The sequence below is a fragment of the Rhea pennata genome, chromosome 24 (genome assembly GCF_028389875.1).
Source record: "Rhea pennata isolate bPtePen1 chromosome 24, bPtePen1.pri, whole genome shotgun sequence".
In the NCBI taxonomy this organism is placed as follows: Eukaryota; Metazoa; Chordata; class Aves; order Rheiformes; family Rheidae; genus Rhea; species Rhea pennata.
Genome location: NC_084686.1, coordinates 6,453,829 through 6,469,479, shown reverse-complemented (window position 1 = coordinate 6,469,479; position 15,651 = coordinate 6,453,829). Strand labels below are relative to the sequence as shown.

The window sequence follows — 15,651 nt, the reverse complement described above, 5'->3', positions numbered from 1 at the left end:
TTCTGCTTTGACTAATTTGATTAGGCTTGTTCTTGGCTGGCTTTCTATCAATAAAACCCTGTTCAAAAGATGGCCCCACTGCTTTTGCAGAATACAGCCTAAAAGAGAACATTTAACAAAAGTAAATGTACTATACAATGGAAAACTAAACAGCAATGTGTACTTTATTCTTAACACTCTTATGTAGCCTCTTCAATCGTTTATTAATACTTGTTTTGATTTAAACTACCTTCCTTCCAGAAACAGCTCAAGCAACAGTGAATTCTCATCATATTGAATTATTTTGAGCCTCATTATAAGCAAATGTTGTAAGAGAATGTAGCTCTACTAACGGAGCTTACATAAGGTTAAATCCAGTCTTCTGTACTGTAAGACAAACGCTGGTATGGTTAAATAATGACACAAAGCAAGGAGATACTCCATAAAACATTAATATTTTAATGAAAAATCTTAGCGTCATGTTTCTATCCAAAGACACTCAAAACTAGTTTTTCTCCCCCTTTATTTTAACCTATAATGGGACCAGTTTGGAGATTTTTTTTGTATTTTAGAACTTTTTTTTTTTTAAAGATTAAACAACCAGGCTAGCAAAAAGGTACCCAATACATACTTTTCTTATATCAAACAAGCTAGTATTTCAATACAATGTAACTATACAGAATATATACATTACACATATGATCACAAAGCAAACACTACAGGCTCAGAACAGATTTGAAAAAACATGATATTCACATTGATTACAATAACTCTAAAAATGATTGTAACGTTGAAACGGCACTTAGTTTACAAAAAAAGTCACAAAAATATATATAGCCACCAAGAACTATGGTTCCTGAAAAATACTAATAGCCAGATAGTATTATATAAAATGTGAAGTGTATTTAAACATCGTATACATTAAAAAACAAAACCAAAACCAAAAAACAATTCTGTTAAGTCAATAAACATGCCAAGTAATCTAGCTGTGGCCAGCATCAACAAGAGAAGCTGTACTGTGGATGAGATGACGACTGGATATACGGCTGGTGACCGGCGACTGGCACAGTTAAGGGGGTTTCACTGTTACTAAAATGCACAAAGAAGCCCAACAATAATTTAATTCACATTTTTGCTCCAGCTTTACTCTTTCCCCCTTCAGGGTTTCACCATAGGGCAGCGCCTAGAGTGAAGGCACTGCAGGAACAGGGCAAGGAAGCTGTCCAAGAACTTTGTGTAGCCAGGTCTATAAGTCAGAATATCAAAAGCATGCATCAGCTAAACGAATGGTGAAACAAAATCACTCCTCTGGGGACTTCAGCAACCCTCAGGAAGACTGTAGGTACAGTTGCCACACAGGCTGGCAGCACCAGAAACTGATTCAGCTCTCTGCTTAGTGCAACCAGGTTTGCAGGTGAGACCTGTGGGACACTGAATTGCTGCGATAGCACACATTGAGTTAACAAAAACCCAGAGCAATAAGTACTGTTGCATTAAAAAAATTCACATTTCTTTTACGGTACGTTTCCTCAAATACTTTGAACCAACTCTAGGTACTAGGGACCTCTGATGTGGCTGAGGCACAGTCTGGCCTTGAACCCTCTTATCTGTCATCACAATGCTATGGAGTTTATTATGTCCAAAAATTGGAGACGAGAACCCTCCAAAACTGGGTTTCATCTTGTAAGCAAAACTTGAACTTAATCGATCTGAATGAAAATTAGCTATTTTCCATATTCTGATGGTGCGGAAGTCGCAATGAATCTAGGAACAACAGGTGCTCCTACATCTGCATTTTCTCCATCCCTGCAGGGTGCACAAAGCTCCCATTCTACTTGCATATAAAATGCTTCATGGTTTATCTTAGAGAGAGACTGGCAATAGTCTCAATGCTCTTACATCCTGGGGCTGGAGGGGAAAGCCAGCAACCAAGAAGCGACTGAAGCCCTCATATAAAAACTTTAAACCATAGCTTAAAAACAATAAAATTTCATCCCGTAAGGGACATATAGGGATCATAGTTTTATAAAATATATTTTACTGCATTGGCAGCTATTACTTTTTAAAAAAGTTTAAATTCACACCTTTTAGACTCAAGATATATGTGAACCCAGAACCGTTTTCAAAAACCTAGTCTACTAATCTCTCAGTATGAGAGACCTGACCATAGTATCTGCGAGCCTGACAACTGAACTCAACTGTAGTAAGATAGACCACCAGGAACACAACCTTTTGTTAATGTGGCGTAAGAAAACTGACACATAGTTCTCATAGGGAGCTTAATTTGCTGACTGTGAAGGCATCCCAATGGATTTTAAGGGGAGCTGGGCTAAATATCTGCATCAAAATACAAAACAAATCAAACCCTTAAAACTTGGTCAAATCCCACACGCAGTTAAAGACAACACTACTTCTGCTCTTTGTTGGGAACTAGAAGGTTTTCATTTCTTTCCCCTTTCCCAAAACACTCTGTTATGTACAGCCAGAGAAAAACATTTCCCTTGCTTTCCCACTGTTCCCATCAGAGATATTGTTCTGTAAAGAACATGAGGGGTATAGACCAAGCACAGACTCCGAGAATACGGGTCCCCAGCCCAGGGCAGAACCTTGCTAGTTCTGTGGTAGTGAAGGCACTCTACTTGCAAAATAAATGGGGGAGGAAAGGATTTTCCACTAAGTGCAAAGAACAGTGCCACACAGAAGAAGGATATGCAAAAGGAAAATACACTCAAACCATTTTGTGAATGAATTGGAGACTACTCACCATTGCAGAAACTGCGGCAATGGGACCTACATGTGGCTATTTGGAAGAAATTCTAAACAACTTAGAAGGGCCATGCAGATTAAAGGATTGGAGCATCTCTCATACGGAGAGAGGCTGAGAGAGCTGAGATTGTTTAGCCTGGAGAAGGGAAGGCTCAGGGGGGATCTTGTCAATGTGTAAAAATACCTGATGGGAGACTGCAAAAAAGCTGGAGTCTCAATGGGCACAAACTGAAACACAAGAAACTCCATTTAAACGTAAGAACGAACTTTTCTTTTTTTTTCTTTTTCTTTTCTTTTCTTCTCTTTTCTTTTCTTTCTTTTTCTTTCTTTCTTTTCTTTTCTTTTTTTTTTTTTTTTTTTAAGAAAAGGTGGTCAAACACTGGAACAACTTGCGCAGAGAGGTTGTGGACTCTCCATCTTTGCAGATATCCAACCGGACAATGCCCTGAGCAACCTGCTCTAGTTGACCCTGCCCTGAGCAGGGGGATTGGATATAGATATCTCCCTTACAACCTCAACTATTCTGTGATTCTGTGACCCTGTGATCCTTGTCAAGAGGAAATAGAAGTCCATACTAAAAAACCTTTTTAGGGGAAAAGAAAAATGCACTGCAGGGATCAAAATCCTCTAATAATCTGCTGAAAGAGATCTATGCTTTAGGTTTAATCCAAAGCATAGTTTAAGGCAAGTTTCATTTAGATATATCTCACTCAATTTGGAATCCAAATACTAGCAACAGAGCTTGCTTTAAGATGTTCTAATATTTTACATCTCTCCTGTGAAGAACAATAGCATTCCAAAGCACTGAACACTTTCAAAAAGTTAGGGAGGAGAAACAAAATGATACTTGAATTTAATTTGCATTGAGTTCTATGGAGAAAAGATATTAACAAGAAACAAACAACATTACAAACAGGAAAATGATCAAAAAATCCCAATCCTAAAACAATAACAACAAAAAAATTCCGAGAGTAAGAACTCAATTGTTCCTCCAGTTGAATCAGACTGAAAAGTGAGAAAAATTAAGATGTTACACAGAGATTAAGGGGTTGAAAAGATAACGTGTAACACATTGCAATGAACAATGAAACGTATGATTCGCCTGGTACCAAGGTGTTAATAGTTAATGATATTCATTTCTTTTCAAGGAAGAACAGATTAGGGCTACAAGGTTCTTGTAACTGGTTTTTAATTCCTTTTTGGTATTCAGAAAGTAGTCTACTTTCTGACACGTATTTTAAAGTCTTCTAAAAACCCAATATCCAGATATGTCTATTCTGTATTTGCATACCTCATGACAAGTAAACTGTTTAGCAAAATATCTAACGGGAGAAAATCACTAGATTCTAACAGAAGATTACGTCAGTCTATATCTGACTTTCGAATATCATATCTATATATTCTGGGACTGTGTCTTTAGTGTAAGTACTTTTTACTACAACATTCAGGAAAGGATTCTAATATATCTGGAAACATGTGTAGCATTTGGATTGAAAAAGAAAACCATACATTTGAGTTCAGTGTCACAGCTCTATAATTCAGAATAAAACTCAGCAAAAGGCATTTGCTTGTCTCACTGGCTTCTCAGTTATAGAAATCAGAAGTGGAAGAGAACTTATCTTTAAATTCTGCCCATCAACAGACACTAGATTAATTCACAGTACAACAGCCCAAAAGAAGAATTTCTCCTCCAAGCCCTTTTCTCCTCCGAGCCCTTTTATGAAGATTCACAAACCTAGACATACAGGACTGGATTGTAGCAGAGAACTTCTTTGCATCATGTTTCTGAAAAACGCTTCAGATCTGGTGGAGAAACTTGACTCCAGTAACTTGCAAAGGCCTGAAATCCCAACTATTTTTGTTCTATACAACTACAATACGTGTTTTTTTTCTACCTAAAAAAAGTGAAGAAGAACTGTTAAATACTTAAAAGCCACTGAAACCCTTTCAGCTCTTTCCAAAGAGCAATAAGCTTTCTTCATTAAAAATGTCTGCTACAGTAGAAACGCCTCAGATCTACAGAGTATCAGAGCTGCTTCTGCTAATCGAATACAAATTGATCTTGCAATATAATACAACTTTTGTGATTTCTCTTTCTTCAGAAGAACTACCCTTTCTCTATTGGTTTTGTTTTCTCCTCATGTTTGTGTAAAACAAATTTGGACAGAGAAGAATTCAGAAAGCAGATTCAAAACTAAGGGAGTATATCCTGCCCTTTGAATACTAAGATCAAATAACATCTACTCTCTCTGCATGTTGTATGTAGGCGATAGCCATTTGGCATCAAACACAGAGTTAACCTGATCAGTAATAAAACCCCACAAACCTCCTCATGTAATTCCTAATGTAGTTTTCAAAGCAGTACTAGAGCCGGAACAGCCTCGACCAAACAAGAATCACTGCTCTGAAAATCCCATACCCTAAATTTGCAGCTTTTTCTAAATATGGAAAAATGAAATTGCAAATCTTTCAATTTATTGCTTACTTGAGCTGTGTACATAGCCAGAGTAATGGCCTTTAATCTGAGTTGGCAAGGATTTAAAATGTTTTGAAACAGGAACAATTTATCATTGCTATATAGGTTTTTTGTAAACAACCCCCTGTTGGGTTAGAAAGTTGGCCTCTAAAGAGAATAAATTGTGTGTTTTGCCCAAAACAGACTAATAAAAATCTCAGAAACTATACATGCATATGTATAAAAAAAAAAAGTGTGCAATAATACACAAAAGAGCTCATTTTTTTCCCCATCTGTAAACTCCCTCTAGCTAGCTTTTGGAGACTAGTAAAAACACAGTATACATGGTAGGGGGAAGTGACCAGAATTGCAAACGATCTGGTCAAGGTTTAAGAACTTCAGTTTGAGAAAACCTTCATTTTTGTATGTGGTTTCCCTTTTACAGAAAGATACAGTCGTGAGATATTTGTCAGGCTTGCATGGATATGCAAAGTATATATACTTTTCCATCATCCCAAGTTCATTACGCACCCTTAGACTTTTCTTGATCATATTACTTCCATGCCTAACCTTAAATAGGCAAATCCGGACAGGCTATTTGATCAAACAGTTTCTAAAAGGACTGGAATATAAGAAGTAGGAATACCTGGCATGATATCACTTGGTTTGTCAAAAATGATTCATCTGAGATGAAAAGGGACAATGTGTTTTTTTTTAAAAAAGTGTGTGACTGTTAGTTTCAAAAATGCTTACCATTTCCAAGAAAAAGGTTACAGTAAGCGCTTTGAAAATCAGCAGGCACAGAGATAGGAGTGTCATTTTATAAGCAGAAGATTAAAGCAATCCACCCAAAACTAGTCAAAACTGTTCAATAATGGTTTCCAATGCATCCTTTTGTTTGTCATTTTAAAAAGTTTCCTCTGATTTCTTTCCCTTAACCAGAGGGTCTGCAGAAGCAAGAGAAACTTAATGAGCTGTTCTAACTGTGGAAGAAGAAATAGTTAAGTGATCTGAATCAGTTGGTTCTTCTTTAGAAGTGTATCACAGCTTCCATGATGTTCTGACAAGCTTTTTTTGTGCATTCAGTCTTAAGTATTTTCACAGAAGTGATTATTCAGTCATGAAAAATAATGTAACATCTGTTGCAGTTTTCTGTTTAAAGCGTAGCTTACAAAGTGAAAAGGGAAAATCTCCCCACTTTTCTTAAAAAAAATTAAATTAAAATGTACAGGACCAAACACAGGCACTTTCCAAAGAACAAAAATGAAAACAAACCATGAATTATTCAATAGTAATAGATGACAGCTCCGGTTTTGGAGGATCACCTGCGGTTGCCTCAGCACTGGCATTAGTCTTTGGCTGCTCGGGCACATCTTCTTCCTTCTCTGCCAACCCACCCAGAGACCCCAAGGGGAAAGTGCTTTCACAATTCTGAGTCGACGAGACCTGTGAAATGACAGGCATTTGGACAGAAGAGTTGCTTTCAAAGCCATGCTCCCCTAGCTCATACTGCCCGAGGGTCTCTTCTTGTTCCTGGTTTAAGTAGTCCGGTACTAGGAAGTCACTAGAAGAGGGGCAAAGGACAAAAGAGAAATGTCATTTCTCAAATAAACATCAGATATATCAGTTTCTTTGTATCAGTTACACCACACAAGATACGTACCACATTGCACAGATAACAAAGATAATCATTGCACATTGTTCTAAGATCATCATAGCAACACACTTCACTAAGCATTATAACCTGATTCTCATTTATATACAAGGAGAATTTATTGAAAGAAACCTATTTTGCATTGCTGTGCATCTCTGTTTCCTACACAGAAACTTCTATTTGGATCACCGTGATGGGAATGAAAGTTAATATCTGGAACATCGTGTGGCCCTGAAAATCTCATTGAAAAAAAAAGGAACATTCAACCTTTGAAAAATAAAAACAAAAAATGAGTTCAGTACTGGCAAAGTGGGCCTTTTCCACCACGGAGGTAAGACCCACGCAAGAAACAGCAGTACCGCTGCTCTCAGAGGATAGAGGCTGCAAACAGAAGTCTGAGAGGAAGCAAAGGTTCCGCTTAAAGTGTAAGGAGGCCACCAACCGTGATGGTGTTTTCCTAATGCTGAAACACATCATAACACCACGAAAAGAACTGAATTTCATTTCCTTCTCTGAGCCACACAGTTACAGCCCCTTCTGCACAACAGTTCTATAACTTACTCTTTTCAGTGAGGGCTAATCATATCTAAAGAAAATCTGTTGACCTCTTAGTAATATTTCCAGAAATCAAGCACATGAGTAAAATTAAATTTCTTTGCAAATACTCAGCACCAGACATACCCATGTTTTAAGTTTGTCCTAGAGGCAAACATATATTCATATAGTTACACACACACACACAAAGATATATACACACACATACGTAAACACAAGTATTTGCATGCTTTAGTTCCTCCTTGTAGTTCATTAAAAAGCAGTAAGTTTTCTTCAGTGGCAGCTGAGGTTCACTCTGCAGAAAAGCATTCACCTCTTCAAACCCAAATTAACAATTGGCTATAGTAATCTAATGTTTGGAAATTCAAACTAAAACAACTAAAAATCATGCACTTTCATCTGACGACAACAATGAAGTGCTTACCACAATCACGGCATCATTTCTTAGCAGAGTTTTCACTCTTAGCTTTGGCACAAGTGCTAAGAACAAGAACTACGCAAACCCACAGATACAGGGCACTTGTACTTTTAAACAATATTCTTCTGGAAAAAAAAACAGTGACTGGCTTTCCTACTTTGTTTTGTAATTCTTTCATTCTGTATCACTTCCAAGATAAGCAAACAGATTTCTGCAATTCTGAAAATTTGTATACATCAAGCTGTATCTTCTCAATAGATTTAAGAGCTCTGAGATCTATCTTCCTTCAGATTTCCTTCATCTACTTTCATACTTTTCTATCTAAAAATCAAATGGTTAAACATTTATTTCAATATGAGAATATAGCGCTACTCTGACACTGAGAACACATGCAGATGCCTTTTAACAGCCTTCAGTGAAGTGTATTTGTGAGATAAGCCAATTCTTTTGCACCCTGATAAACAAGAAATATTCAATTGGCCTTTATTTTTTTAAGATATCAAATCCTATTAGTCTGATCATTTAGCAACGTGTTACCCCTAGAAAATTAAAAAAAAAGTGAGAAAGTACAGAGTCATGCAATCTTTCCACAATATTCACCTATCAAGTAAGTACCTAAAATTAAGTCACAAGTCTACTCTCTGTGTAAATGAACAGGGAATGTACAAGAGTTTGGATCTTAAACAGATACTACAGTACAGAATAATATGGCTTAGCATCATTAACCTGTTCATAGATACTACTGAAAAGAGAAATAAGTAGCCCAGAAGCAGCTTCTGCGTATCACTGGATTCTTCAGTGCCCTTGTTTATAGTTTATACACTGTAAAACAGATCAGATAAAACAGATAGCGGTGCAGGAATAAATTTGACTGGAATTAGCTGGCAACCTGATGAGAGGCACAGCAGGCTGCCCTGAAAGCAGGAAAAGATGATTTAGGAAAAAAAAAAGAAAAAAGAAAAAAAAAGGTTCCCTGATAGGTTTTTGCTGTGCACCTCACCTGCTCTGGAAGTAGTTTGCTAGCTCTGACGCTTCATGGTTCAAGCTCCTCAGGTGAACGATTAAATTTCCAGAGTTGGTGAACATGGCGCCACATGTTTTGCACTCGTAAATCCGAGGCTTGCGGATAATATGCCGGGAAACCCGCATGTGGTGTTTATATTCCCCGAAGGAAGTGAAAGTGGCACTACATATCTGGCACCGGAAACAGCGTTTACCTTCGTGCTTCAGGCGATGCATCTTTAGCGAGTAAGCTCGGGTGAACTTTTTCCCACAGCGGTCACACTGAAATGGTTTAATGCCTATAGAAGAGAGAGTAAAAATGTTCACCTTTTGTAATCAGAGGTCATTGGCAAAATCCCTCCGGATTTCTAACAACAAAAGGACACCAGCTGTGGTCAGTCAAAATGAAGTGCTGCTTTAAGAAGAAACAATCTGTTTAATTTTAAAATGGCAGAAGCAATTAGCACAGAACTACGATTACTCAGAACCAACAGTCAATAAATTTCGCAACAATGTGATCCCTGTTTAACTCTTACACTACTTCTTCACAGTTTAAAATGAATATAAACTTCCTTGGATTAGACTAAGCTTAAGATCCTGAGCCACAGCTAAAAAACATCTGATGCAGCCGGCATCTCAAACCATCTTTGAACACTTTTGATCTTGGAAGATTCTTGTGCCAGATTGGTTCCCAACAATGCAATTATCAGGCTACTCTTAATTGCAATGTCTTTTTCTGGCTGCCTTTGGCCTCAGAGAAGTCTTTTGGCAGGACTGTCTGTGCACAAGGATGCCCCTGTGATGCAGCAGGAATGGTGATAAAAGGGTGAAGTAACAGGCTTTGTATTCTGTGGGAACCCTTCTACACAAAAATTTTCAGACAACTCTCTAAGACCATTTAAGTTCATGCTTCTCATTTTTTCTCGTATTAATTTAGAAATCCTGTTACTGGTTCATTTTTTTATTTTACACACCAATAAAACTCCAAAACATATGGGCTTTGCAGCATGTTGCAGTGGCTCACAGTAAGTAGTCACACCCAAACAAAACTACTACAACATAAGACTGAATCACTGAAAAAGTCAGATTTGGTAGAAAGTCTGAACCCCAGAAAATGTGGAAATCCAAAAATGAGGCCAATAATGTGGAACTCAATTCATACTAGAGATGTCAAGGAGGAAAAAAAAGGTTTTTCCAAACGGCTGAGTGTGCATCAGCCCCTGCAGGTTGTTAATTCTGCTCGGTTTTCACTCTGCTTTCCTAATGTTCAAAGTAGAAGCTGAACCTTTAATTGGGGCTTTTATATAGCGAAAAATATAGTTAAAGTTACACTGAAAGTCCTTGTTAAGCACGTGAAAACAAGTTAATATTCTAAAATATTCTCTTGTGGATCTTAAACTTTTCGGGCTTGCTTACTGTCCAAGGGCATCTATTTCCTCATACAGTTTGAGGCAAATCTCTTCAGCCATTTTGCTTATGTGAAAACACTTTCAACTTTCCCAACATTTAAGAATTTCTTTTATACACAGTTTATTCTAAAATATGTATTCAAACCTCTCCCAACTTTGCCCAGGGGTTGCTAGAGGACAGGACAGCCAGAGAGGCTTTGCTGAAGCTGGTCTGCTATCAATTAAGACTTCAGTCATCTATTTGGGATAACTGACAAGCACAACCACTTTGCTTTGTTAAATATGAAATGCAGACTATTACTGCTGGCCTAAACAGAACACGGTCATTTTGCTTGAAGGAATCTGACAAATAAATGTTGACACTGAAAAAATTATGCCTTGAGAATTGACTCTGCACAAAAATAGTGTTGCATCTTTGTGTGGGTAAGAGTCATGCTAAAACCAGGAGATACTAAACCATTAAGTTTTTGCTCAACTGCATTAATCCCTTATATTCCCCTTACATTCATTAAAATGTCAATGCTGTATTATCAGAGAGGGCTGACAAGTCTTGAAAAATACTAAGAGCAAAGATATTAACAGTTTATAGTTAGGTAAGAAATCAAAATGAATACAATGAAATTTGCTGATCAAGACCAACTCAGTAGAGGCACGGACACAAAACTTTTGCTACCTGTACTACCTATAGTAGATAAATTGATTATCAAACCAATCAAAATGTTCTTAAGTCCCCTTCCCCCCCGGCAAATTATGAGATTCAGAAGCATATGACATCCTTCAACACAAGCATGCAAGAGAAACAGCATTTTTTTTTATGGCTGTGAGTCTCCTTTACAACACAGTAGACAATTACAATGTCTAAAAAGAAGTATCAATCTTCTTTAACATACACCACTTCTTTAACATAAAGAAAAGCCAATTATACTGCATTTCACTTCAAATTTTATCATGAGATTGATTTATTTGGATGGCTTTCAGGCAATCAGAATTTTTTCAGCCCATACAAATGTTAATCATCCATAAGTGCAACTATCAGTCAAATTTGATGTATCAAAACATGCATTCAATGAGGCATACCTCTACCCAATCTTTCTAAAATCAATTCTCAAGCACTTGACAGATGATTAAAAATGAATTGCATTACTATGTTTCCTGCACAGTGTAACCTCTGTGGGTCTATAAATTAATAATTCTTGAGAACAGAAGTATTTCTTACCTGAGTGGATAAGCATGTGTTGTTTTAAGTTCTGAATGCGAGTGAACCGGACCCCGCAGGTTGGACACTGAAAAGGTCTATCTGGGCCATTTGGGCTGGGTCTCTCTGTGCTGCTGGTAGAAGGAGCAATGTAGAGTTGGTAGGGATACTGAACGTTCTCCAAACTACAAAGAAAAAATACACTGATTTACAAGCAAGCTAGAGAGAAAACGAGAAAATTGGATTATTTTTCCCTTGGAAAATTGGAACATTGAACATACTTGTACAAGGAGAAAAAAAAGACAGGCCTTTACCATTTCTGTTTTCTGTTTACACTGGAAATCTCTTCCTTTATAACTTCAGGTCTGACCTACAAAGTCTAATACTACTGACCTTGCACACCCGACCAGAAAATAATTTCTAACTTTTGTTTCTTTGGGCAAAAGGTCTGAATATCAGCTGCAAACTCAATTTCATTTTTAGGCATGAGCATTTTTTCAAGTGTAGGTATTTTTTCAAGCATATCAATGATCTATAGACATCAAATAATCCAAGAGGAAGAATTTAAAGAACTAAGCAAACTGAAAAGCAAAGGAATATTTTGTAGTTTCAGTGATATTTACAAAGGAAATTAAAATGGATTCATTTTAATTTCAATTCAGGCTTAATGAGCAATCACTAGTATCTACAATTACATATTTCTAAGTATAAAATATTAATCTAATTAATTGATACATGCTACTTGTCTGATTCAATCAACTCTGTGAGAATAACAAGTGCTGTATTTAAAAAACAGCACAGAGACTGCAATAAAGGAACAATACAACTTTCAAAGAAGTTATTTAAGACTGACTAATCGCTCCTGCAAACCCTCTAGCTATAAACTGTTTAATGGAACTAGAGTGTTACAATCCAAGTCTTCTGGCAAGGTACTTTCTTCACTAAAGGCCATAGTCAAATAAAAATCAACCTGCTGGTACAAACATAGAAACAACAGGAGTTTGAACTTACCTGGTACTTCCCTTCCTTGAGCACTAGGGTCTATATTTTTGTTAAATAGACATTTCACCTTGCTCATAGCCTGATGGCAGATCAGACATCACTGGCAGCAGGGAACAGCTCTGACCATGAATATTCCCTGCGGGTGATAGCTACCGTGGACAGAACAATGCAATTTTGTTTTTCTAAATTCTGATGTATTACATACATTGTGAAAAAAAGGTGCAACAATGTCTCCTGTGGCAGATAGTCAGAAATTCTCCCTAAATGAACAAATCCAGAGCTCTGCACTCTTACTGCTGTCTCTAGCCTAGACTGTTGGTTTCTAGGCTAGGCTGAGTTTGTGGACTTCTAACACTTACAGGAGTGAAATGTGCAGTTAAGCACAAATACTTTTTCCTATGTATCATGCAAAAACCCACAGACCAGATCTGCACAAGAGGATGAGAAGTAGGATCATCTCTTTAAAATCAATGTCTTAACTGCCTTGGTTTACTCTGGAAATGACTGTTCAGACAACTGTGAGAACTGGATATCTGAATTCTGAGTACAATGATGAGTCTCAGCTGCAAAAGTTCCAGCTGTAAAAATTTGTCTGGTAAGAGAAAGCAGCTACCAGAAAGTATCTCCTGATGGACGCAACATAAGAGAGTCACTTGCAGGAATTACAATTACTCTATAAAACCAATGAGGATCTCTTGGCTGCCGGATCTTGGCAATATTATATATTGGAATAATATTTGTTCTAAGGAAACTTTTTGTTGGGATTCATACAGAATTTTTCCCCCATGCTGATAATATTATCGAATCAGCTTCTAATATTTGTGGTAATGGAAAAGCTGGTACCAGGGAACACAAACCAGACACACATCTCTGTGCAGAGGCAGCACATGTTGCATGGTTAGTGCTGAGCAGACACTACTAATGGGCCAAGCCAGGCTGAACTGAGCCCCAAAATGCTGTCTGGGCAGGCCTGAACTGTACATATGCAGCAGATTTCTGCTATGAGAAACAGACACTGCTCAATCTAAGTTAGTACAAACCTGCTCAGAGCTGTATCATTTTTTGGAGAGCTGGACAAGCAATTTCATTGGTTTTCACTTCTCTTTACACACAGTAGGGTCCCAGGGAGCTGGGGAAAAGACAGATGCTGATGAACTTGTTGATCTTTGCATGAGGGAAGACTTTCCAAGAGGGAAGTTATCAGCTCATATCCTGGGCTGCCACTTACGGGTGCAAAAAAAGGTCAACTGATGGCTCACCAAATGCACCTGAAATGAATGAGGATATTTCTAAGCGCAGGCTCTGATTTGTCTAGCCAGTCTTCCGCCAGAAGCTCTGGCATTCCTCTTTCTCTCTGTGAGCAGATCACTAGACACAGAACAAATTTCACTCTAGTCAGATGTGGAAATGCTGGTTTTCTCTCTGGAGCTGGTGTACCATATGCTTTCCACTACACTAGCCAAACTGATTGGGGCCCAAGAGAGCTACCTTTCCTCTCATCTGGTATTTGACAAATGTCACACAACCTCTTTAGCTAAGGGGTGATGATTCCCTTCAAAAATGGTTCCCTTGCACTTAACTGACCGGAGAGAATTTACAATAAAGGTTTTCACAGCTTGTGCCAAGAGATGTGGAGGTGCAATGCAGGGGTGATAAAAGGATGGCTGAATGGGGAGCAAGAACTATTGCTTGTAGATGTACGTATTATGTGCATCTACACATACAAATATGCATATACACATACAAACGTATATATGTACATATATATGTAGTATTCTCAAATAAGAATTGCATTTTGTTTTTTTTTTTTTTTGTGACAATGCTTAATGTCTTTATAAGGAACATCTGGTAAAATATTTCTCAGATACTTCTTCCTTCATTCCTGATCTAGCTGATTGAGGGGAGGCCAAAAGGCATCCTGCACCTGGAGTTTGCCAGTGAGACACTCAAACCAGGGCAGAAATGAGGAGCCACAGCTCTCCTTTTGTTTCTAGCTCTCTTGGGCCAGTTCACCATCAGAAGTCTGTACTGGCCCCAGCTTCTGCAAATGATTCAGAAAGGGAAGAAGCACTACATGGACAGAAGAAATTTAAAATAAAGTTTGGATTTTCTGTTAAAAAATACTATGATGAGAAAGAATGTTCAAAGGAAATAAAACGAGAAACATGAGGTTCTCCTGCTACCAGCAACTGAAAAATCTTTTTCCATCCTTACATTGAGAGCAGGCTGAAATACCTGTTGGTGACATATCTGAGGACCTTAGGACAATGAAGAAATTACATTTAAAATATAATCATATTTTCTCTCTCTTGCTTTTTTTTCCCCCGTATACTCACTTAAATTTTCATGACTTGGAATTTGTGATAAATATGGGATTTAACATTTTAATTTGTTTAATTTCTAACAAAATTTCTGGAACAGTGATATGAAAAGATGTTTTAAATATTTTAATCATAATATTAAAACATTTCACTTTCAATTTGTTCCCTTATCACAGATTATATGCATATGCAACTCTGTAGAACTAAATGCTGGCAAACACAAACACCAGAATGCTCTCTGAGTCTAAAAATGTCCTCTATTTGTAAATAACATGTACTTTAAAAAATGGAAGTTCTCATTATATTAGACCTTACAGATCTTTTAGCTTTTAGCCTTTGCAATTCCTCTTTAAATGCAGCCATAAAGTGATATAGAGACTACCTGTTAAGCCAGCCAAGGCTGAATTACATATCTGTCTTACAGAAATATATTACAGTCCAAATGTGAAAAATTAGAGAAAGAATATAACAGACATTACTATGCAAGAGTAATTTTTAATAAACAGTTTCCTGTGCACCTATTAAATCGAGAACAATGTGCACGTGACCTGCTCTTTGAAATTAATTGATTATGGAAGAGGACCAATTAATTTTGTTAATTATTTAACAAAGAAAATGAAGAGATAAAACATCTTAGCTTTTAAAATATTTACTTGTTTCCACAGTGAAAAGAGTGTCATATTGAAAGGCTTTTGGATGGTCTACTCTTTTGCTTTGTACTCTGACATATATATAGTTTTTCAGATATGTAGTTTCCAATGTAAATTTGCATTGTCCACTCAGAACCAATTTTGACATTTTGAGAATCTATAATGATAAAGCAATGTACAATTTGGACTTACACCAAAGATACACTTAAAAACTACCAAAAAAGTGAGGAAAATTTTCTGCATCT

General features: G+C 37.2%; 1 protein-coding gene across 2 annotated transcripts in view; it reads right to left on the bottom strand.

Moving 5' to 3' along the window:
- Positions 1-415: 415 nt before the first annotated feature.
- ZBTB44 (zinc finger and BTB domain containing 44) overlaps positions 416-15,651 on the bottom strand; it is a 43,003-nt gene continuing 27,767 nt past the window's right edge. Inside the window, exons 4-6 of one of the 2 annotated variants that reach the window (XM_062594525.1) lie at positions 11,455-11,618; positions 8,828-9,128; positions 416-6,764 (exon numbers count right to left, since the gene is read on the bottom strand). In XM_062594525.1, coding sequence (XP_062450509.1) covers positions 6,482-6,764; positions 8,828-9,128; positions 11,455-11,618 — 748 coding nt within the window. In that variant the 3' untranslated portion in view covers positions 416-6,481. The remainder of the gene's footprint in view (positions 6,765-8,827; positions 9,129-11,454; positions 11,619-15,651) is intronic. The other variant, XM_062594526.1, reaches the window with a different exon arrangement.